This window comes from Cyanistes caeruleus, unplaced genomic scaffold, assembly GCF_971803275.1.
Source record: "Cyanistes caeruleus unplaced genomic scaffold, bCyaCae1.hap1.1 HAP1_SCAFFOLD_65, whole genome shotgun sequence".
NCBI classification, from domain to species: Eukaryota; Metazoa; Chordata; class Aves; order Passeriformes; family Paridae; genus Cyanistes; species Cyanistes caeruleus.
The window spans coordinates 1,695,834-1,720,558 of NW_028255884.1; the positions used below are offsets into that span (position 1 = coordinate 1,695,834).

General features: G+C 52.9%; 2 protein-coding genes across 2 annotated transcripts in view; both read left to right on the forward strand.

Annotated features, from left to right (window-relative positions):
- The first annotated feature begins 2,607 nt into the window (after window positions 1–2,607).
- The window catches only part of LOC147647145 (uncharacterized), a 446,158-nt gene continuing 424,040 nt past the window's right edge, over window positions 2,608–24,725 (forward strand). The window contains exons 1-2 of the mRNA XM_086872508.1: window positions 2,608–2,696; window positions 8,753–8,836. The gene's annotated coding sequence lies outside the window, so the exon portion shown is untranslated. The remainder of the gene's footprint in view (window positions 2,697–8,752; window positions 8,837–24,725) is intronic.
- On the forward strand, window positions 7,801–15,663 carry LOC147647146 (uncharacterized). The gene is made up of 4 exons (XM_086872515.1): window positions 7,801–8,915; window positions 10,062–10,215; window positions 13,538–13,616; window positions 13,803–15,663. Exons 3-4 carry the CDS (start codon window positions 13,565–13,567, stop codon window positions 14,780–14,782), a joined length of 1,032 nt encoding a protein of 343 aa, XP_086728641.1. The 5' UTR covers window positions 7,801–8,915; window positions 10,062–10,215; window positions 13,538–13,564; the 3' UTR covers window positions 14,783–15,663.

Here is a 24,725-nt window from a genome sequence, read left to right on the forward strand (position 1 = left end):
TGGAATTTTTTGGCATTTTGAGAAAATTTAAATAATTTTGTGGGATTTTTCTGGAATTTTGTAAGATTTTTTTGAATGTTTTGGAATTTTCTGGAATTTTGTGGGATTTTGAGAAGACTTGAAGAATTTTGAAAGATTTTTCTTAGATTGTGCGGAAATTTGTGGAGTTTTTGTGGGACGTTTCTGGAATTTGGTAGGGTTTTAAGAAGATTTAGGGAATTTTTTAGGATGTTTCTGGAATTGTGTGTGATTTTTGTGGAATTTTGTGGATATTGAGAAGACTTGAAGAATTTAGAGGGATTTTTCTCAGATTTTGTAGAAATTTGTGGAGATTTTGTGGGATGTTTCTGAATTTCGTAGGGTTTTGAGAAGTCTCAATAAATTCTGTGGGGTTTTTTTAATTTTGAGGGATTTTGAGGACATAGGAACAATTTTGTGGGATTTTGGAGGTGCGCCTACAACTCCCGTGATGCTCCGCGGCACCTTTAAACCGTATTATACCGGCGCCTACAGCTCCCATCATCCCCCGCGGCCCAGAGATTCCCTGTTACAGCCCCCCGAGTGCCCGCTCGGACCCCAAAGGGTCCCCAGATTTCCCCCCCTGGACCCCCAAGTGTCCCCCTGACCCCGAATCGTCCCACAGAATCCCTAAATGCCCCTCCAAGTGCACACTCGATTCCCCTAAGTGTCCTCCAGACCCCCAAGTTCTCTCTAAATTCCCTCCCCAGACACAAAGCTGCCCAAATGTTCCCCAGAAAAGTCTCCATGGACCCCAAAGTGGCCCCTTTTACCCTGTCTGAGAATAATTTCAAAATTATGATTAACAGGCTAAAAATAGGAGTAATTGGCATAAAGAGGGAGAAATAGAGGTCAGTTAATTAATGAAGGGAATTGTGGTACTTAGAGCCAGAGAACAATAATGTTTTTTGTTCCTGAAAAGGTATCAATTCTTTTATATAAATGAAAAAACAAGGTTATAAGAATACAGAATAATATTATTATAAAAAGTAAAATTTTATTTTTATAAATTAAATAGATTTTAATGATAAACAAAAATTGATAAATGTTCTCAATGCTTTGGGATGTCAGTCCCAGGTGGGCAATGTCAGACATGCTGAGGCTCGGGGTGAGGAGCAGGTTGTCCAAACAGGGGCAGCCCACAAGGGGCTCATTCTTCTCCCTGACCAGACCTCCTCAGGAGACATTCAGCATCAGGATTGTAAAGAGCAAATCGTGACCTCCTGATCAGTACACAAAGATGTTTTACAGTTTGAACAGTACAATGTTGTCACCGTAAGGGGCCTTCTTTGTTAATATAGCTCATGTTGTGTCATGTTTGGTAAATACCAATGTTGTTGTACCAGCCTTGTTAATGCCACCTGGCCTTGTCTATTGCCTCTGCTGCTCCCAGCACCCCCCATGGCACCGATGACAGCACCCAGTGTGTAGATGAGCCCAACTCCCATGGAGGGTAGCACCCAGGGGAAGTGGGATTAACATTCAAAGACCCCTAGAATCAGCGAGCCAGGGCACAAACCGGACTACAAACTACACTGAGGAGCAAGGGAGAACACTGAGCAGCTGACTGATGTTTCGGACTTTGTCACCATAACTAAACAACATTTGCTCTCCACGACTACCCAAGATTTACAGTAAACCGGAGTCCTTCTAGAGGCTCACCTGAAGGCAGAATCCCCAGCTCTGCCCTGTGGCAATATTGAACATTTTTTCCTCTGGGTCATCCATTTGGAACAGCAGTGGTTGAGCTTCCCCCACCTAGAGCTGCCCTCAATAAATGCATTAAAAAGGAGCTGCTCTCCTTGCCTGTTCTTTTCAGAAGGACTGACCCCGTGGCAGAGTGACCCATGCTGCAGCACTGTGAGGGGCTGTTCTCCATGGGATGGACTCAGCTTGGAGAAGTTCCTGGAGAAGTCTCCGGTGGGAGAGAGCCCAGGGTGCAGCAGGGGAACGACTCCTGTCCCTGAGCAGCGGGAAAAGCCCCGGGGGATGGAGTGACCATGGCCCCATTCCCTGTGTCCCTGCACTGCCGGGGGAGGAGGCACAGCTGGGAGGAGGGAGGGGTGGGGGAAGCTGGTTTTAAGGGTCTTCCTTTACTTCTCATGATCCTGCTCGGAGTTTTTGGAGTTTTCTGCCAGAAATCTCTCTCCTCCCCCACTCATCCACAGGGATTTGGGGCAGTTTTCCCTTTTTTGGGGGAAATCCGAGCGATGCACTGAGGCACCTAATTAGCGCTGGGAGAAGTGAGGCTCCAGGGCTTCCCGCTGAGCCGGAGCCACCGAACACCCAGGGCAGGGAAAGGCGAGCCGGGAGCTGCGGAGAACTTTGTTTGTGTTTGGAGCTCAATGGCGGCTCGGGCCGGGCCAGTTCCAAGCCTGTTCCTCATCTCCGCCCTTCCCCTCACACAGCCCGGGGGGCCCTGAGAGCGCGGGGCGGGGCTGTGCCGTGTGCAGAGCCCGCCGCTGGCTGCGATTGGCTGCTGCTGCCGTCACTCGTGGCTCTGGCGCGCGCTGATTGGGCAGAGCGGGGACAAGCCCGGCCCCGCTGGCGCCCCCAGGGCGGCCGTGGGGCAGGAGAGCCGCCATTGCCGGAGCGTCTGTGCGGGCCCGGCAGCGGCGGCAGCGGCCGGAGCCCGGTGAGGCGGCGGCGGAGCTCGGAGGCGGCCCCAGCCATCGCAGGTGGGAGCCGCGCTCGGTTCTGCGGGGGCTCGGGGCTCGCTGCGGGCCCGGGAGGGGGCGGCGGGGGGCTGTGGCGGGTGGGTTGTGCCGTGGGCGGCCCGTGTTGGCCCTGGCGTGAGGGCGCTGCGGGAGCGGCTGCCCGCGGTCTCCTTCCCGCTGGGGCCTCGGCAGGAGCCGGTGCCGGAGCAGCGCTGGCTCGTCCCGCTTCGTGTCGGTAGCCCGGAGGTGGCTGCGCTGTGCCCGGGGCTGGGCGGGCAAATTCCCGGCGCCAGAGGTTTGTGTGGCCAAAGGAGCCCGAGGAGCGGTGTGAGAGTGACTTTATTGCTGCCCAAAGGGAGAGGCCGTGGGGCATTTGCCGTGCGCTCTCTCCAGCTGCTGGAGGACGCGGCCTCGTTTTTGTCCTGATTTTCCCGGCCGCGTGTCCCTGTCCCTTTCCCCACTGGCGGAGGTGCTTGGAAGGTTCAGACTTCCCCATCTGCCTCCTGCATGTCCCGGTTAATATGTACCCACCACTTTTGTATAACATCCGATATTGATGGCTCTGTTAAGTCTTTGTTCTTCTGGAAGTTCAGGAATTTAGCGGGACTTTGTCAGAGCAGCGGTCCTTGCCAATTAGTAACATTTTCTGAAACTGAAGCTTTTTCCCTTTGTTTCCTTATGTGCAAGTCCGTGGCCCTATCTGCAAGCAGATTCACTCATTGGCTCTGTTTTTTCTTCCTGGTTGTCCTTTGATTTTGGGATTGCTCTCAGTGCCCTCATTCGCTGTCCTTTTGTAGCCGTTTGTGGCTCAGGAGGCCTGGCTGCCCCCTGCATCCCCTTGCTCAGCTGCTGAATGAGCTGCACTCAGCAAGGTGTGTGCATGGTGAAAAGATGAGAGTTGCTGTAGAACATAAGAGGAGAAACTGCATTCGTTTAACCCATGGTCTGCCAGGGAACCACAGAAATGTTGCCCATGCCCATCCTTTCCACGTTTGGACCAGTACATGAGCTCTTTTCTTATATCCTTTGTTATCTGTTTCTCCACTTTTCCTCTGTGATGTATTTGCCAACAGCAGTTTGAGTCATTTAACTTTCCACAAACTCTGCCTTCTTTTCCTGCTAAAAGATAATCTGACCCCATCCCATGGTGAAATGTTGTGTTCCTCATCTGGGTGGATTGGTTGGGAAGAAAATCAGGAACTGGAGCTGTCTGGTTGGGTATTATTTTGAGGACATCCTGTAATCTAATTATACCATGGAAATGATAAATTAGTTCTCTGGCTCCTGATATGAATTCGTTAGGGTTCCCATGGCCTGGTCCATGGTGTTGCAGGATTTGTTCTGGTGGCCATTCATCTTTTCCCCATTTTTGGGTGCTCCCTCCAGCCAGGGTTGCATCAATTTTTGGCTTTTCTCTAATTAATTCAGCACATACTTGGATTCCCAACGAATTTCCCTTAACTTGGAGCAAAAAAACCCCAGTGCTCTAATTCACCCTAGATAACATAGAAATTGAGAGCACAAGTTAAGGTGGGGACTGGGATGACTTTCCCCCATTTTTTATAGTGAAGTTTTCACAACATTCTCAATTAGCTGTTTTCCTTTTTAGCTTAACCAATTTCTGCTGCAGTCAGATATCCTCACTATTGGCTCTGCCTTTAGCTGTGCAAATTCCATCTGTGCCAGCAGGCAGAGCTTGGGGTGAGGGACAGAGGAATTCAGCCCAATTCCTCCCCCAGGCAGGAACACCCTGGTACATTGTCCAGGCTTTGCCCCAGGGGTGTTAATTTGCATTTCTAAAGCTCCTCTGCTGGCTGCCTGGAATGAAGCTTCTCTTCCAGGGCAGCCATGGGATGACTCACATGGAGGGCTCCCTCCCCCATCTGCTGTTTCTTTGTTGTTTTTTTTAAACAATTTTCTATTAACTGTTTACATTTTAAAGGGCCTCCTTTCAAGGTCTTCTAGTTTTCAAAATGCAGCTTAAAGGTGAACATGGAAAAACCCATACCATAATTTTGCCATCCCTAAGAGCCATGCACAAACATAAAAACAAAAATTAGAAAGAAATCAAGTATTTTCTTTTTCTTCTCTGACTAAAAACTGATTCTCACACCCCTGGCCCAAGCAGAACTGGCAACAGAAAAGTAGAATTATTGCAAAAAGTTCTTCTAATGGTGTAATCCTTTCACTGAAACTGTGAAAAGCAAAAACTCTCCAACAATGTCTCCAGAGAAATAAGGCATGACTTGATTCTGAACAGAATCATTTCAACCACACATAGTCTGCATGTGCAGAGAAAATCATTCCATGACATGTGAGTTTTACTAGATGTTTCCTAAACTTTATTCAGTCTGAACCCATAGAAATCCATTGGTTTAGTGTTCATTGTTTCCAAGTTGTGGAGTCCTTAGTGTTTGGTTTCCTGTTGCACCCGGATTTCTGTGCCTCTGATGTGAATTAGGTCTGCACTCCTGGATTTCCTGCTCAGCCTTTTCCAGACCCCCTTGGATCCCCATTCCTGGGCCCTGGGACCCCCCCGCATCTCCTTCCCCAGCTCCGGGACCCCCTGCACCCCCTTCTCCTGCACCAACAGCGCCCTGCACCCCCTTTCCCGGGGATCCTCCCCTGGCAGCCCCTGGATCCCCCGGTTCCGTCAGCCCGGGGACCCCCGGAGCCCCATTCCCGGCCATCCCGGGGCACCGCACCCCCAGGCCTCCCTTTCCAGGGAAAGCCGAGCTGGGCACGGGGCTCTCCAGCCGCTCTGGCATTTCTGATCACCCAAAGGAGAGGGAGAGAGCAGCAGAGAGAGAGGGAAGGAGATTGGGAATCGGGGCTCGGGCTCCCAGCGCCCGCTCCTGCTCCGCCGGGGCTGGGGAGCCGCAGCCGCAGGAAAAATGGGATCCGCGGATGCCGGGGCTTCCCCCGCTTTGGGCCGAAGCCGGCGGGTTCCAGGCAGAGTTTGGGCGCAGGGCCCGGGAGTTCAGCCCAGTTTGTCCCGGGGGTCCCGCAGTGCGCGGCCGAGGAGGATCCCGGGGGATCCCGGGAGGGGATCCAGGGGAATTCCCTGGAATTGCCCCGTCCCCTCCCCCCGCGCTCCCTCGGGCACTTTCGCTTCCGCCTTGGCCGCCCTGCGCCGCCGGGATCTGCCCGGCGACCGGTGACGTCACTGCAGCCTCGGGCTGCCACTGGCGGACAGCAAAGAGCGACGCCAATGGCGGAGCCGGAGGCGGCTCTGGGGGCGGGGCCGGGGCTGTGGGCGGGGCCGCAGCGGAGCAGCGCGATGGCTCCAGCGCTGGGGCCGGGGGGCGCTCCCGGGGGGCGGCGAGAGGTGAGGGGGACCCCCGGCACCGGGACTCTTTGATCGCCCATTCCGGAGCGCCGAGGGGCCCCTAAACCCCCATTCCTGGGCGCCACCATCCCACCGAACCCCCATTCCCGGCCGTGGGTCCCACCCTGCACCCCCTTATCCGGCACCAGGAACGCCTGCACCCCTTTCCCGGCCATCCCGCCTCCCGCAGCCCCCAGAGCCCCCTTCTCCTTGACCCACTTACCCCCCGGACCCCTATTCCTGCCTCTCCCAGCAGCCAGCCCCTCCTTTCCTCAGCACTCAGGACACCCGGGACCCCTATTCCCAGCCATCCCGGCTTTCCCTGCCCTGTCCTGGCAATGGGGACAGCGGGGACCCTTGGAGCTCCCTTTCCTGGGTACAGGAACGCCCTGAACTCCAGCCATGCCACATCTAGCCAGCCCTAGCCTCCCCTCTTGTCACTCCTGGCATCCAGGGCTGGGATATTGGGATAGCCAGGGCCGGGATATTGGGACAGCCAGGGCTGGGATCTTGGGATAGCCAGGGCTGGGATCTTGGGATAGCCAGGGCTGGGATATTGGGATAGCCAGGGCTGGGATATTGGGATAGCCAGAGCTGGGATATTGGGATAGCTAGAGCTGGGATCTTGGGATAGCCAGGGCTGGGATATTGGGATAGCCAGGGCTGGGATATTGGGATAGCCAGGGCCGGCACAAGGAGCGGCACCGGCACGGGGCCAGCGGGGAGCTGCAGATGCTGCAGCAGCGGCACAGCCAGAGCGGGGCTGAGCGGGGGGAGCCGGGGCTGGGGGATCTGTGGGGCTGTGATGGCAACTGTGGCACCGCCATGGGGATCCCTGAGATCCAGGCTGAGGGATTAACAAATTCCCTGGCTCACAGCTGCAGGGAATGTCTCCGGAAATATGTCAGATATGGGCGGGAGGCGCTGGAGTGTAAAGGTGGGGAGGGCAGAATTCCCATGGGAATATGGGAATGGGAATGTGGGATTTGGGAGGGCAAAATTTGGGAACCTGGGAATTCCCATGGAAATTCCATGGATGGATCTCAGACATCCCATTCCCGTGAAATCTCCATGGATGGATCCCACTGCTGTCCCATTCCCATGGGAATTCCCCAGATGGATCACACTGCCATTCTATTCCCATGGAATTCCAAGGGCAGATTTTCCCATCCCACTGCCATGGGAACTCCAATCCGGTTCCCACCCAACCCCATCCTGGGGATCACCCTGTTCCTTGCCATCCCCACCCCCTACAAGACTCCTGGGGGTCCCCCCATGACCCACCCAGCCTCCCAAAACTCTTCATGGGTCCCCCCTCATCCCCTCACAATGGGAATCCAAGGGAGTCCCCCATGTCCTCTCCCCCAGGACTTTGGGGGTCCCACCCGACCTGTCCCTGCACCCCCAGATTTCTTCCACAGCCCCCCTGTGATGGTGGAGGGTGGGGGCCGAGTGCTGGTGCCCCCCTGCCTGCAGCAGATCCAGCGGTGAGGGCAGTTTGGGGGGTCCCTCAGCATTTGGGGTCCCTGGGATTTGGGGTGACCCCCCGGGCCCCCCAGGATCTCCCTGAACACGCTGACGCTGCCCGTGCGCAGTGAGAAGGTTCAAACCTGGCACGGGGTCCCCAGCACTGCCACCCGCATTGCCCAGGTACCCCCAAACCTGCCGAGAACCCCCAAACCCCCCGGGACACCTTAACCTCCCCTGATCCCAAACACATCCCTGGATGGTCCAAAAACTCCCCAAAACCGCAAAACCCCATACAGACGTTGAGAAGGTTCATACCTGTCATGGGGTCCCCATGTCCATCACCAGCAGGTTCCCCAAAACAGCCTTGAGATCCCAAATTCCACTCCCGGGATCGCCCAAATTCCCCCATCAGGACCCCTGTAAACCCCCTTGGGAACTCCCAAGAAACCACCGTGGCCCCAAAAACACCCAGAACTTCTGAAAATCCCCAGGAACCCCTCACAAAAGTTTGCACCCAGCATGGGGACCCCATCGCCTTCATCGGCATCACCCAGGTACCCCCAACCCCCTCCCGGGACCCCCAACCCCTCCCGGGCTCCACTGCCGGAACCAACGGGAGCGGTGTTGCCCTTTTAAGAGGAGTTACAGTGGGACCCGACAACACCGGGGGCCCTTAAAGCGGCCATGGTAGAGAGAACCCCCAAAATCCACCCTGGGGGACAAAACATCCCCTACAGGGGCTTGGGGTGGGGACACCCCTAAAAATGTCACTTAAAGCCGTCATGATCCCCCCTCAAAAGGGGCTTGTGGGGCTGCGGTCGCACAAACACCCTAAAATGGGGAGGAAAAAACACCCCTGTAGTGGTGGGATCCCCCCCAAAAAACCTGAAAAAGAGAAAAACTCCTCTTGAGAGGGGCCTGAAGACCCCGAAAGGCCCTGGAAAAGGGACAAGATCCCCTCCTGTGCTGGGGCCTCCCCGAGCCGGGAACTCTCCCGTTCCTGCACTCGGGGGAGCCCCGAACGACGGCGGCTCCTGGGCTGAGCCCCCCTCAGCCGGGGCTGCGGGGGGAACTGGGGGGGCTGGGACGGGGCTTGGGGGTCCTGGGGTGAACTGGGGGACCCTCAGTGCTCCCACCTCCCCCTGTTCCCCTGTCCCGCCCCGTTCCCATTGTTCCCCCAAAGCTCCGCTGCCCCCAGCTCGGTTTGGGGGGGACCCAGCCCTTTCCCATCGTGTCCCGGCCCGGCCCCGCTCACCCGAGGGCTCCGAACCACGCCCAGGGACAGAGGAGGGACAGAGGAGGAGGAAGAGGAGGGACAGAGCAGGAGGAAGAGGAGGAGCAGGAGGAGGAAGAGCTGGAGCAGGCAGAGGAGGCTCCTCCACCTGCGCTCCCCGCTCTCTGCATCTGCAGCTCCTTCGGGACCATCGCCCCCCATCCCGCAGGTGCCTGGGGAGGGGGAGCTCGCCCCAAATACCCCGGGGCTCCCTGGCTTTGGGGTTTTTGGGGGGGATGTTTGGGGATGGCAGGGCTCCAGAGCCGAGCCGCAGATGCCCCTCGGGGGCACCCCGGGGGTCCCCGGGAGGTGTTTTTGGGGGGTCCCGGTGGCGGTGGCGGCAGAGCCCCGGCAAAGGGGCCGGGGGGATGCGGGTCCGGCATGGCCGGGAAAGGGGTTCGGGGCTCCCGGTGCCGGCAGTGGCTGCTCCCAGCATTGCCCAGTTGCTCACCCCGTGTGGCTCCAGTTTCCTGTGAGCCCCACGATAAGCCAAATCACTCCCAGTCATTCCCTATTAGAGTACAATTTGTCTCCATTTTATCCCATTTTTCCACATTTTTATCCAATTTTCCCCATTTTTATCCCATTTTTGCTCTATTTTCCTAATTTTTATCCTATTTTCATATAGTTTTCGTCATTTTTATCCTATTTTTTATTTTTCACCAACTTTTCCCTCATTTTTTTCCTTTCTCCTCCATTTCTGCCTTTTTTATCTCATTTTACCTCAGTTTTCTCCATTTTTTCCTGATTTTTTTCCTATTTTTCCTCCATTATTCAATTATTTCCCCAGGTTTCCCTATTTTCCCCCCAATTTTTTCCCATTTTTTATCTATTTTTTTCCCCATTTCCCCATTTTATGCTATTTTGCTCTATTTTTCCCCAGTTTTTTTCCCATGTTCTCTCTTATTTTCCCTATTTTCTTCCATTTTTCTCCCATTTTTGCCTCATTTTTACCATTTTTGTTCCCATTTTTACCCCAGTTTTCCCCATTATTTTGCCCATTTTTATCCTGGTTTTATCTCATTTTTCCACAATTTTATCCCAATTTTCTTCCATTTCTTTCTCCCATTTTTCCCTATTTTTATCCCATTTTTTCCCTATTATTTTCCCATTTTGGCTCCAATTTCCCCCATTTTTGCTCCATTTCCATCCTATTTTTCCCTATTTCCCCCTAATCTTCCCCATTTAATTATTTCAAAAAATTAATATTTTGGGGGAGAAAAATAGAAATTTTGGTGGGAAAAAAGGGTGCTTTGGGGGCAAAACTCGATGAATTTGTATCACAGCTTTCCCATGATTTTTCCATGATTTCCAGCTGGAAGGAGGAGTGGGATTCATCCGAACATTCTGGAAGCTGGAATAGGACCAGGCCATCAACCTTCCCAAAAATCTTGACCAGCTCATCCGCAATTCCACCTTTCCCCACTCCCCGGATTCCCAGGTCTGGAAATTCTTCTACAACCTCCCAGGTAGGCAATTCCCAAAATTCCATGGAAAAATGGGATAGGGGGAATTTCATCCTGTTTTTTTCCTTATTTCCCCCAATATTTTTCTCTCTTTTTTGTGTTTTCTTATTTTTTCCTGATTTTTCCCTCATTTTTTCCTGAATTTTTCCCAGTTTTTTCACCATTTTTTCCCTGATTTTTCCGTTTTTCCTGATTTTTTGCTCTTCTTTTCATAAAATTTTTTGTATTTTTCCCAACTTTTTCTCCAATTTTTCCATAATTTTTCTAGTTTTTCCCATTTTTTTCCTGATTTTTTCTCCTGTATTCCCCATTTTCTTTTCCTGATTTTCCCACAATTTTTTAAATTTTTTTTTCTGATTTTTTTTTCCTGATTTTTTCCAGGTTTTATTCCCTTTTTCTTTTCCTGATTTTTTCCTCATTTTTCACAATTTTTTCCAAATATTTTTCAAATTTTTTTTCCTGATTTTTCCCTCTGATTTGTCCCAATATTTCCCCTTTTTTTCCTAATTTTTCCTGTTTTTTTCCTGTTTGTTTCCTTGATATTTCCTGTTTTTTTCCCAATTTTTTCCCCATTTTTCCAAAGTTTTTTTCCTCACTTTCTTTTTTTCATTTTTCCTTTATTTTTTTCCTTGATTTATCCCATTTTTTTCCCAGTCTTCTTCCTCTTTCTTTTTCTCATTTTTCCCTGTTTTTTCCCAATTTTTCCTAAATTTTTTTCTTGATTTTTCCCCATTTTTTCCTGACTTTTCCCTCTTCTTTTCGCAATTTATTCCTCATCGTTCCCCAATTTTTTTCACAATTTGTCCCTGATTTTTCCCTGTATTTCCTATTTTTTTTACTGATTTTTCCTGATTTTTTTCCAGGTTTCTTTCCTCTCTTTTCTTTATTTGACCCAATTTTTTTCAATATTTTTCCTCATTTTCCCCTTTTTTTCCTGATTTTTCCTGATTTTTTTTCATAATATTTTCATTATTTTTTTATTTTCCTGATTTTTTTTCCAATTTTTCCCCTTTTTTTTTCCAAACTTTTCCTTGATTTTTGTGTTTCTTCCTGTTTTAATCCCATTTTTTTCCAGATTTTTCCCTTATCCTTTCCCTAATTTTTCCGGTTTTCCTCAATTCTTCCCTGATTTTTTTTCATTATTTTTTTTCTGATTTTTCCAGATTTTTTTATCCTTTTCCGGTTTGTTTCCCTGATTTTCCCGTGATTTTCCTTTTTTTCCACATTTTTTCTCTGATTTTTTCCCAATTATTTCCCAGATTTTTTTGCAATTTTTTCTCTCAACTATTTTTGGTTTTTCCTTCATTTTTACACTATTTTTCCCAATTTTTTCCTCATTTTTCCCAGGGTCTTTTCGGCTTTTTTTTCCTGATATTTTCCCTGATTTCTCACAATTTTTCACAATTTTTTTCATGTATTTCCCATTTTTTCCTGATTCTTCTCTTTTCCTTTCCCAATTCGTTTCTAGCTTTTTCCCAATTTCTTCTCAAATTTTCCTAGTTTTTACCTGATTTTTCCTGGGATTTTTCCTATTTCATTCCAGATTTTATTCCTGTTTCTTTTCTGGTTGTTTCCCAATTTTTCCAAGTTCTTTCCCAGTTTTTTTTTCTGATTTCCCCAATATTCTTTCCAATTTTCCCTGGTTTTTCATGATTTTCCTTCTTTTCCTCTTTTTTCCTGATTTTTTCCCCATTTTTTCTGATTTTTCCCAGATTTTTTTCCATTTTCTTTTTCTGACTTTTTTCCCCATTTTTTTCCCATCTTTTCCTTGAGTTTTCTCTTTTTTTCCCCCCAAATTTTTCCTGGTTTTTCCCAAATTTTTTCAAATTTTCCCATTTTTCCCAAATTTTTTCCCAATTTTTTCCTGATTTTTTCCCTGATGTTTATGAATTTCACCCTGATATTTTTCTGGTTTTTTCCCTGATTTTTCCCTTCCATTTTCCTTGAATTTATCCTTGTTTTTTTCCCATTTTTTTCCCAATTTTCCAGCTTCTTGCACACTCCCAGTATGATCCCAGGAACTCCCAGTCTGATCCCAGTCACTCCCAGTCTAATCCCAGTCACTCCCAGTTTGAGGCCAGTGGCCCCCAGTTGCTCCCTGTCAGTGCCAGTGTGACCCCAGTAGCCTCCAGTGTGATCCCTGGGACTCCCTGTCTCTCCCAGTATATCCCAGTCAGCCCCAGCACGCTCCCAGTCATTCCCAGCTCTTCCCAGTTGCTCTCAGCATGATTCCAGTTGTTCCCAGCCACTCCCAGTCAATCCCAGTATGATTCCAGTCACCCTCAGTGGGATCCCAGTCTCAGCCAGCATGGACCCAGCTGCTCCCAGTATGATCCCAGTATGATCCCAGTATGATGTCAGTACACATCCAATACAGTTCCTGTCACTGCCAGTGTGATCGCAGGATGATCCCCGTCCAAACCAGTCCCTGCCAGTGCTGCCACTCCTGGGATCCCCCAGCCCTCTCTGTGTTCCCCGGTCCCACATCTCCCCAGAGGAGCCCCAAGGGCTGGCAGTCCCCAGCCAGGGTTCCCAGCCAGCCCCAGGTTGGATCTGCAGCCCCCAATTTTCCCAGTTTCCCTCTCCTTTTCCCCGGGCCGGGTTCCCCCCGTCCCCAGCAGGTGGGAGCAGCGGAGAGCCCCGCGCTGCCCATCCCAACCTGTCCCGGCTCCATCCCCGCTCCTGCCGTGGGCTGTGAGGGGTTTGGGAACGGGGCACCGAGGGTGTCACTGCTCCTGGGGGAGGAGGAGGAGGGATGGAAGAGGAGGAACAAAGGAAGATCAGGGAAAGGAGAAGTAACCACAAGGTTCAGCACTCCCTGAATTCATAGCCCCCCACCTGTGGGGTCATTATCCCCCATCCCACAGGTGACCGGAGAAGGGGAGCTCAGCCCAGATATCCTTGGGGGTCCCTGGGTTGGGTTTTTTGGGGGGGATGTTTGGAGAATGAAGAACTCCAAAGCTGAGCAGCAAATGCCCCTTGGGGGCACCGTGGGGAGTCCCAGCATCCCTTATTGAGGAGATGGAAACAGGGGGAACTTTTCAGATTCCTGGCACTCCCAGCAGCCTGAGGAGGGCAGGGACTGAGCAGACAGAGGACCCCCAGTACAAGTGTGACCCCCAGCAGCTGGGACAGGGGGAACCCCTGAACACCAAAGGGGAGAGACCAGAGATGGGAAACTCCTGGGAGGCATTTTCAGGGCTGAAACTTGGTGTTTGGGGGATTTATATGGGCACCATTTGTCCAGTGACTTCTAAAGGTGGACTTGGAGAGAGGAAACCCCCTAATTCAGTGTGCTCATGTGTTGTGTTTTTCCCCAAACCAGAATTTCCCATTCCCAAACCTTGTCCAGATGGAGAAGGCGGCTGTGAGGAAGAGGAAGATGCCCCAGGACACCCAGGCAGGTGAGGAGGAAGTCAGTGCCCCTTTCCCCCTCTCTCCTGCTCCATCTCCCAGCCCAGCCTGGCCCCCGGCTGCAGGACAACCCCGCTGCCGACGCCGTCCTGCCGGGGACGCACTGGGGGGATCTCCTTCCCCTTCCCTCTGGCACGGAGGCAAATCCCATCCTCTCCTTGTCCTTCCTCCCCCAGACAAGGAGCTGAGGATGGAGACCAGGGAGGACAAATCCCCACAGCAGAACCTCGTGGAAGAGGCTGTTTTGAGCAGCTCCACAATGCAGGAATCCAACGGGGAAGAAAATCCCCAGAGATCCCACAGGAGGAGGGGCTCCAAACTCAGCCCAGGGTGCTCTGAGGAGGAAAGACCCACCCTGTGCCGGGAAGGCGGCCAGAGATCCAGCCAGGGCTCTGAGCTGGTGGTCCATGAGCAGCCTCAGGATGGGGAGAAGCGCTACAAGTGCTTGGAGTGTGGGAAGAGCTTCAGCCAGAGGAAAACCCTGATCCGCCACCAGATGATCCACACTGGAGAATGGGCCTACGAGTGTGGGGAATGTGGGAAGGGCTTCAGCTTCAAGTCCCAACTTGTCATCCACCAGCGCATCCACACTGGGGAGAGGCCCTATGAGTGTCCTGAGTGTGGGAAGAGGTTTCAGAGGAGCTCCACTCTCGTCAGGCACCAGCGGATTCACACGGATGAGAGGCCCTTCCGCTGCCCTGACTGTGGGGAGGGCTTCAAGCAAAACTCCCACCTCATCAGGCACCGGTGCATTCACAGTGGGGAGAAGCCCTATGAGTGTGGTGAATGTGGGAAGAGCTTCAGCCACAGCTCCAGCCTGACCATCCACCAGAGGACTCACACTGGGGAACGTCCCTATGAGTGTGGGGAATGTGGGATGGCCTACAGCCGGAGGTCCCAGCTGACCATCCACCAGATGATCCACACTGGGGAGAGGCCCTACGAGTGTCTCCAGTGTGGGAAGAGTTTCAGAGGAGCTCCAATCTCCTCCAGCACCAGCGGATTCACACGGATGAGAGGCCCTTCCGCTGCCATGACTGCAGGAAGGGCTTCAAGCACAACTCCACCCTCATCAGGCACCGGCGCATCCACACTGGGGAGAGGCCCTATGAGTGTCCCCAGTGTGGGAAGAGTTTCAGCCACAGCTCTCACTTGACCCAGCACCAATGGATGCACCGGTAAGGGAAGCCCTGCGAGTGCCCCAAGTGCAGAAAGGTGTCCATGCGCTGCTCCAGCTCCATCCCCCATCAGAGGACCCACGTTGGGCAGAGCCCTGATGACCCACGTTCCCAGTGATCTGTGTTGGGAAGACACTGGGCTGGTGGTCATTTTGATTTGGCCCTAATTTTCTTTTGATTCATCTTCATCCCTTTAAAACAGACAAAATTTAGGTAAAAGTCTACAGATTCATCAAAGGCATCTAAAACATCTTTTACTAGTGCTTGAAGGGAATCTGGTATTCAGGGAGATAATGGAAAGGGTTTTGGGGATATTTGGTATATTTGTCTCCATCTCTTGCCACTCAAGGAGATGAGCGAGTTCTATCTGTCACCTCAAAACCACTCAGTGCCATTGAAATCTACTCAATCCCACCCAAAATGACTGGATTCCACAGTCCCTCAGGGTGTGTTGCCTTAAATTTTAGCTTTCATATTTTTCAAATTCTGCACTGCCTAGGTTTGTAGTTTTGAACTTCCTATTAAGTGTTAGTGAGCTCTTTTCAGAGTAGGTAGACAAAACAATTCCTTTTCTAGCTTGATACCAAGGACAATTGTTACAAGTTCCATGCCCAGAAGCATGAACAAGGGTGGACTGAAGAGAGAAAACAAGGATGGGACTTCCTCATCTGAAGCTGAAATTGGACAATGAATCCAAATATGCAGATGGACCTAAACTTCTGAAAATGTGAGACCTCGTGATGAGTTGTCCATTTTTGTGACCATTTCTGGTCCATTTTGGGTGTAGCCCTGTCCAGGTTCTTGTACTGCCCAAGGTGTATCCTTTAAGGCCTTTTAATAAACTTTATTCTTAACTCTGTCCAGCCTCTGTTCTAGGTCAGCCTTCTGAAGGCATCAGGTGGAATGGGGTTGGAAGGGGATTGGGTGAAGTGGGATGCAGATCAGGAGGGGTGAGATGGGCATTGGGTGGGGCAGGATGGGTGGGATGGAGTTTGGGAGGTGTGAAATGCGGGAAATTGGGCTTGGGAAGGGGGTCTTGATGTCCAGCAGGGATGGGATGGGTTGGGGTTTGGATTGGGGAGGTGGGGTGGGGTCTGCAATGAGACAGCCAAAGTTTGGGGATGATGAAGGGAGCAGGAGGCCATTACTGAATGAGTTTTTGGATATTCAACCTTCCTGAAGAGATTTTGGGGTATCTCACGTTTCTGAGGCGCTTTTGGGGCACTCCCCAGCTCTTGGGGTGTTCCTGAGAGCAGCTCCATGGAGCCCCATTGCCAGGGCTGGTTGCCATGGGCTCAAGCTCAGAGCTGTAGCCAGAGTGCGTTGCCTCAGCGCTGGAGAGCAGAGAAATGATGAATGGCCCCAGACATCTCCAGGGTGTGTTTGGGGGCAGAGCAAGTTCTGCCTGTGTGGGGCAGTCACTGCCCCAGCCCAGCCACTGCAGCCTCTGCTCCAGCCCCAAAGTGGCTGCCAAGCCCCTGGCACCCCAAAAACCCCAGCTGGGAGAGGGAGCAGAGCAGGTGAGGCTGTGACACGGGTGTGACACTGACATGTGCCACAGCCCTGGAGCTCACAGCAGCTGCGATGGCGCTGGATCCAAGGCTGATTGTGGATCTCTGTCCCTCTCTTTTCTCCTGACTTCCAGTTTTCAAAATCTGGATAGCTTGAAGTTGGATGGGTTGGACGTGTTGGCTCAGTCTGTGCTTAGTGAAGTGATTTCCTCTAATTGCATGCAGATTTATGATTTCCCGAGTACCTCACTCTCTAAAGTTTGCAGCTGAAAGTTTGTTCCCATCCTCCTGAGAAGTTTGTTGTTTTCTCCCATGCACTGCCCGAGGGGATGGAGGTACCTCAGGTCCCTTTCCAGCAGGGCCCGGGCGAGCTTGGGGCACAGCACAGGAACTGCAATGCTGAGCCAGGCCTGGCTGGGCTGGAGGAAGCAGAAAGGCCAAGCCCTGAGCCCAGGCCTGGCCCAGCAGGGCCTGTCCCTCACGGGTGGCTCGGGGCTCTTTGTGGGGCAGTGGGATGTGAGGGGCAGCAAGGACAAATGCCATAAACCTGCGAGCCCTGCCAGCCTCCTCAGGGAGTGCCGAGGGAGGAGCAAAGACCTTCCTGGGGCTGTGCCCTGGGCCAGGAGGGATTGTGCCAGTGGAGCTGACCCTAAATTTCTTCTCCCAGGCAGCTTTAGGACATGGAACGTGGAGAAGCCAGAGCCAACTCTCAGCTTTCCACAGTCCTCCAGTAGAATCCTGTGCGGGGAGCAGCCTGGGAGCAGGGTTTGTGTGTCAGGGGAGGGGAATTCAGAGCCCTTTTCTCCCCCATGGCCTGAGGGTCTGCATTTTCAATCTGCAGCTGCCAAAGGGGCCTTTTTCACCCAGCTGAGAACAGTTCTGCTGATAGCCTGTCCTAAACCAGTTTTTCCTGCAAATTTGCCGATGAAGCCACATTTTTTGCAGCCCCAGGTCTTGTGTGCATGCAGGTGTGACAACTGAAGGGTGGAACACCTTTGTCAGGTAGGAGTTCTCTTTTTTGTGGTGGATTTTTTGGGTTTTTTTTAAATTATCTCCCCCTGTGAGCTGTGTGCAGAGCTGTGTAACTGTGTGTGACACTTGTCTGTGGCACTGTGGGGGTGGCCAAGGGCACCTTCCCCGAGCTGTGTGCAGAGGAATCCACAGCAGCCCAGGCCGGGGGTGCTCAGTGGCCGCTCAGTTCCGCTGACTGGACGCGGCTCTGGCCGCTTCCCTTGGAGCGTCTCCAGGGAGGGAACGCTGGGGCTGCTGGCCCGGCTGTGCTGTCACTGCCAGGGGAACGCTGGGGCTGCTGGCCCGGCTGTGCTGTCACTGCCAGGGGAACGCTGGGGCTGCTGGCCCGGCTGTGCTGGCACTGCCAGGGGAACGCTGGGGCTGCTGGCCCGGCTGTGCTGTCACTGCCAGGGGAACGCTGGGGCTGCTGGCCCGGCTGTGCTGTCACTGCCAGGGGAACGCTGGGGCTGCTGGCCCGGCTGTGCTGTCACTGCCAGGGGAACGCTGGGGCTGCTGGCCCGGCTGTGCTGTCACTGCCAGGGGAACGCTGGGGCTGCTGGCCCGGCTGTGCTGTCACTGCCAGGGGAACGCTGGGGCTGCTGGCCCGGCTGTGCTGTCACTGCCAGGGGAACGCTGGGGCTGCTGGCCCGGCTGTGCTGTCACTGCCAGGGGAACGCTGGGGCTGCTGGCCCGGCTGTGCTGTCACTGCCAGGGGAACGCTGGGGCTGCTGGCCCGGCTGTGCTGTCACTGCCAGGGGAACGCTGGGGCTGCTGGCCCGGCTGTGCTGTCACTGCCAGGGGAACGCTGGGGCTGCCCCGCTCCTGCCCCACCCCATCAGCTCTGCCAGCGCCTCCAGGGGACACAAAGGCTGAGCCCAAGGGTGAGAGTTGCACAAGGGGCTGAGCTGGCATCTGGGACCCATTGGGATCATGGAGTGCAGCCCCCGGCCCTGCACAGACACCCCAACAATCGCAGCCTGTGCATCCCTGGCAGCGCTGGCCAAAGGCTCCTGGAGCTGCGGCAGCCTCGGGGCCGTGCCCATTCCCTGGGGAGCCTGGGCACTGCCCCAGGCCCCTGGGGGGGAAGAAGCTTTTGCTCATCTCCAGCCCAGCCCTGCCCTGGCCCAGCTCCAGCCGTTCCCTCGGCTCCTGTCCCTGCTCACCTGGGCAGAGATCAGAGCTTGCCCACAGAAGCTGTGGCTGCCCCTGGATCCCTGGAAGTGTCCAAGGCCAGGTTGGATGGGGCTTGGAGCAGCCTGGGATAGTGGAAGGTGTCCCTGCCATGGCAGGGGATGGAATGAGATGAACTTTAAGGTCTCTTCCAAGCCAAGGCATTCTGTGATTCTGTGATTTTGGGGGAGATGCTGAAGCTCTGGCTCAGCTTTATCTCAGCAAATGTCTGGAGCCAGCAGCAGCCATGGGTGGGATCATCTCCTCCTCCCTCTCGCTGTGGCTGTAACTCACCCAAGGGCAGTGTCATAAATGAAATTGAAATTTGGACAGCTAGGGCTATTGGGTTAACAGCAGTTTAATAACAAGAAAAAAAAATGATACAATTTAGTGAATTGAATACAAGAATCCAATTTAATAAAAGAATACCATTTAGTGGATTGAATAGCAATTTGATATAGAAGGAATACAATTTAGTAAAAGTGTATAATTTAGTGACTATATTAATATTCAAAAAATTCACTATTCATATGTATGAATATATATATGAATATAGCTTGCCAGTAATTATGATTAAAGCATAAGCAAAACTGACCGGGGTACGGAGAGGGCTTCTCAACCCCCTTACATATGAAATAAAGCAATTTAAAATACTCTTATATTCTGTATGCTTATACATATTCATTCATGTCTCCAGTAAGTCTCCTCCAATTTCTAATTCTTTAATTTTACATCACTATTCTTCATGGTGCATGCTTCACTTGTTGCTCAGGGGTCTTCAGTCTTCTTTTGGTGGTCTTTTGACGAAGGCTTACACTCATCCTCGTTGTCCTCTGGATATCCTCACAGGCTGTGTGTGTGTACTAAGTGTTGTGTTACATAAGTGAGCATTGTGCTCCACTAATTAGTCTTATATTTTATAATTTTCAGGCCCTCTACCTAAAGTCATTCCAACTTTATCCATCTCAAGGTCAATTTTGTCTTAGGATATTTCTTATCTCAAATCTACATCCTCTATCTTAATTTTAACATGTTACATCTGTAGAGGGGTACATCTGCCTTGTAACACCAATTCCCTTGATTGCTCCTAATAATAACAACTTTCCAAATAGTTATAATTTAGTTCATTTACATTTATTAAAGGAAGGTGTGAAAACAGGAGCATTGTTTGGTGTGGCCTCCTCTCTGCCTTTCACACCTTTCAGTGCTTTGAGCCAGCCAAGAGCTTTCTCCAGGAGTGCAGTGAAGCAGCTGTTGCTGCTCCCAGCTCTGGCTCTTCCCAGTCTCTGCCCCTGCCTGGTTTTGTCCCTCTTGCTGTGCCCTCTGTTCCCCCAGGGGGCTGCCCCAGGCTGAGGGATCAGATGCAGGCACTGCTGCTGCTCCCTGGGGACCAGCCCCAGTTTGGTTGTTGCTGTCAGTGCCAGCAGAAGCGGTGGCTGGAGCAGCGGGTGCTGACAGTGGCCCAAGGCCCGGGGCTGGAGGGGTCCCTGGGCTGGGGCTGGGAGGGAGCTGCCCCTTGTTCTCCCTCTGCCTCCCGCAGAGCTGGGCCGGGCACAAGTGGGGCAGCAGAGCCAACAGGGAGCCTGCGAGTCTCTTGCAGCCGTGCCTGCTCAGAGTTTGGCCTTGGAGCTTCAGGTGGGCCAAGGCAGCTGCTCTGCTCCCTCTGCGTGTGCCCGTGTTCAGCAGTGCTGCTCCATCAGTCTGTGCCCAGCAACGGGGAAAAGCCTCAGCCCTGCAGGGCCAGGAGCTGCCGGGCTCTGCCTGAGCAGCTCAGCCAGCGGGAAGGGAGCTGCTCCACACGGGAACCAGGAGCAAAGGACATGCCTTTTCTAGGACATGTTTTCTGTAAAAAAAAACTAAACAAAAGAAATAAAAAAAATACGAAAAAAATATGAAAGATAAAAATTACCCCCAAATGTGTAGTGAAAAATCTTCTATAACTCCAGAGTAAGAAAGAGGTAACTGATGTTTTGAAAAAGAGATCTCAGCTTTGATTTTAGTTCCTTAGTTTGTACATCTGCTAGTGGAAAGGATCCATTAGCTGCCTTCCTTGACAGATTTGATGGATGTTTTCCAATATAAAGATCTTTTACACTGCAGTTAAAGGAATAGGAAATTGAAATACATGTTCTTCATGACTGTGTCTTGAGTGTAAAAATTTTGCTGTTTGAAACTTGGACCTAAAGTGTTGCAAATGGAAGTGATAAATGCCAATGGACTGAGGGAATGCAGTTTTTCCTATGGGATGTGCAGCACTCCAAGGACTTCCTCAGTGGGACTGTGGGTGCTTGGAGCTTTGTCCTGTGCCACTCCGGGATGTCATGAAATGGGACTTCACCTGCCACCAGCCCAGGTCACGCTCTGCCACCCCAGCTCCTTGGACCTTGTGTCCCTAAAGAAGACACAAGGTGTTTCTGCTGCTCCACCTTTGCACAGATCCACAGAGAGCTGGGATTATCCCAAGTCTCGTGTCTCCATTGTGCCATATTCCTAAAGAACCAGCAGCCCATCCCGACGAATATGGTGAGTTATGTGGATGGTTGTCAGCTCCCTTTCCTGCCTAGAAATCCTGAAACTGCTTCTAAATGCTGTTCCCTTCAGCTCTTGGACACCTACTGACACAGAGCTGGGAAAAAAAAATGCCCTGGCCATGGCTTACAAGGTGAGTTCTGCCAAAGTTAGAGCTCTGTGGGAAATCTCTATCCATCCCTATCCTTTTAATGTATCTGTACGTGGGGGTGTGCATGGATGTGTCTTGGATGGAAAGGAAGGAGTGTGCAAACAACGTGACTGACACTTTCACTCTCTGTGTTCATTCCATACTCATGGGTACCAAGATATTATGGAAACCTTTGCAAGGACAGACCTTCTGTCCATGGATACAAAGACATCCCAGAGCCCCTGGCACAGACAGACCCTTCTGTCCATGGATACAGAGACATCCAAGAGCCCCTGGCACAGACAGACCCTTCTGTCCATGGATACAGAGATATCCAAGAGCCCCTGGCACAGACAGACATTGCTGTTCTTCAGCCACTGACTGGATGAGTCCCTGAGACTGGGGTTTGGCCTTCCTCATGGTGAGGGGCATCAAGGAAGGCTGCAGTGTGATGGAGACTGTGATGGGCTGGGAACTCACTGGGGGAAAGGAGGGAGCAGTTGTGAAGTAAAAGGCAGGTGGGGGAGAGAAGTGTTCAGAGAAGGGCTGAGCTACAGCTTGAGCAAGCTGAAAAATGTCATTTGGGGTCATCCCAGATGGATTTCATTTCAGAAGTTATGGAACAAGTTTAATTTTTGGGGGGTGTCATGTTTTCCCTTGGAGGTGGACACTGTGCAGACTTGAGCTGCATTGCCAAAATGCTCAGGTCTCTGCTGCAGGTCACAGCATTTCTTCTTTGGCTGATCCCGGCCCGGTGCTGAGCCCAGCAGAGCCCTGGCAGAGCCCAGAGCAGCCTCAGCATCCGCAGAGCCCGGCTGCAAGGAGAGAAAGCAGAAACCGCCCGTCAGCTGAAGGCTCCTGTCCCCTTGTCCCAGCCAGCCGCGGTGCCCAGGCCATGCTGGCCGTGCTCAGAGCTGGGCCCAAAGCTGCCCATCACTGCTGCCTTGCGGAGCAGAGCAGGAGGGCAGGACATGTGCCCAGCCTGCAGCCAGCCACGGCAGATCCAGCCCCTCAGCAGCTGCCCAGAGCGGGATGCTCCTGTGCCCGCTGCCATCTCCCAAAAGCTCTTGTCCCAGCCATGCCAAGGAGATGAGGACCCACCTCACACCATCCGCTGCCACAAGAAAAGCTGGTCCCAAACGATGTCCTCAGTCTTCTCCAAGGGCACGGCCCATCCACGCCACAGCTGGTCCCAAGCACTTCCTGATCCAGACTGGACCCCACCTGGAACGCTTCCTTTAGAAAAACAAACAACAAATTAATGAAAATAGGTTACAGACAAAAAGGGGAAACAAGAAAAATGGTAAAAAATCTTATCTCTGTCAGGAGCTTGAGGAAGGCCTAACCCCTACATTCTGGGGAAAAACCCACCCATGGGTGAGGGAAGCCCATGCTTTCTCCCTTTCCCCCTGCACTGTCCCCCAAAATCACGGTGATCCCAAAGCAAAGCAGGGGAGTGGAGCAGCCCAAGCCCTTCCTTGCCTGCACAGCAAAGCAGCCGTGCTCAGGTTCTGGAGTCCCACCTGTGCTCCTGCCATGGGGGTTTGTTTGTGTCGGGCTGGCTGCCCCAGCCCCAGCCCGGGGCACGGTGGGTGCTGGGGGCTGTTGGCAGGGCCAGGATCCCACTCCCATTTCGTAACCACCCCAGCCCACGTCCCCAGCCCTGCCAAAAACCAGCTGGGCAGCCACTGAGGAATCAGTTGCATCTGCCCCAGCAAAGGGGAAACCTTTGGTTCCCAGCCAATGCACAAATGTGGGTGCATCCCCCTGGGTCTGGACTTACCTGAAAATTCCCTGTGAAGCCTGGCTTTGAAGAAGGTGCCAGAATCAAAGTCCATCATCGCCAGCTCCCGCTGGCCAGGTGCAGGAAGAGGTTGTCATCCTTGCTGTTGTCCTCCATGTCTCCAGCAGCAGCAGCAGCAGCCCCACCTGGTACAGCTTCTCCAGGGGCTCCTTCTTCCCTGGGGTGACACCAGGCTGTCAGGGTTCTGCCCAGGGCCCGGCTGTCAGTGAAGCAGGACAAGCAAAACCAGCTCAGATGGTGCCCACCAGTGCTGGGCAGAGCGGCTCAGCTCCAGCACAAGGGCTGTGTGTTCCCATTCCATGACCCCAGTGCAGTGACACAGGCAGGACAAAAAAGTCTGGGTTTCTTTGCTGCTGATTTCCAGGGCATGTGTGGAGCTGTAACTTACCAGGTCCCTGCATCACTGTGCCTGTGGCTCTCTCCCTTCTTCTAGGGCTGATGAATATCCTGCATCCAGGGATCACAGGACAGGTCTTCTAATGAGGGCCTGTCCAAGGAGTTCAGGGATAAACACCACCTGATCAGAATTTGGCAGTCTGGGGAGAGAAACCACAAACCACTGGTCAGTTGGAGAAGGCTCCTGTCTGCTTTGCCCCACTATTCCCGTGCCCAGGCCACGCTGGATGTGCTCAGAGCTGGGCCTAAACTTTCCCATCAATTCTTTGTTTTGGAGGAGAGCAGGAGAGCAGGACATGTGCCACCTCCTCAGCAGCTGCCAGAGCGGGATGCTCACGAGCCCGCTGCTGTCTCCCAGCACTGGTGTTCCCCCCGTGCCCAGAGATGAGGATCCACCTTGGGAGAGCCGTTGTGGCAGCGGGAGCTGGCCCCATCTGATGTTCCTGCCCCTCCTGAAAGGGTGCTCCCCGCAGACCATCTCGTGCAGCAGGATGCCCAGGGACCAGACGGTCGCTGCCTCGCCATGGTACCAGCCGAAGTCGTTCCATTCCGGGGGGCTGTATGACGGTGTTCCTATGGAATATGGATGGAGCTCATCAGGGGGATGCTGCTGCTCCCAGAGCCTGGCCCCAGCATCCCTGGGCATGTGGGGGCTGCCCCAGTGGCACACGGGGTGACCTGCTGCCCTCTCGCCAGCACCTGGGACTTGGGTACAAACCCGGGGTTGGAAAAGAAGCCACTGGTGCTGGAAGAGGGCAGCAGAAACCCTGGCAAGGCCCGACCATGACACACAAAGGGAAATACCCACTCAGTGCTGGGGAAAAACCACACCCACATCCTCCCTGCTGGCATTGCCCAAAAAATATCTTGAACCAAGTCAAACCAGGTGAGCAGAGCAGTCCAAGCCCATTCTCACCTGCACACCAAACCAGCAGGTGCACAGGTTCTGCCGCCCCCTCTCTGCTACTCCCACCCACGGGGGATTTTGTCAGGCTGGCTGCCCCAGCCCCAGCCCCAGTCCTGGGAGAATCCCTCCTGCCACACCCAGGTTGGGCCAGGAGATGTTGGGCCAGGAGATGCCAGGACCAGGATCACCACCCCTGTGTGGGCTCACCTGCAAACTGAGTGTAGGCTGTGTCCTGCAGGTAGGTGCCACAGCCGAAGTCAATCAGTTTTGCCTCGCCGGTGTCCAGGTCTACCAAGACGTTCTCAGGTTTGATATCTCGGTGCAGGACCCCGCAGCTGGTGCAGTGCCGCACGGCCGCCAGCACCTGCTGGAACAGCTCCCGCGCCTCTTCCTCGGACAGGAACCTCCGTGCCCGAATGAAACGCCGCAGGTCCTGACACCGCTCCGGGCGCTCCAGCACCAT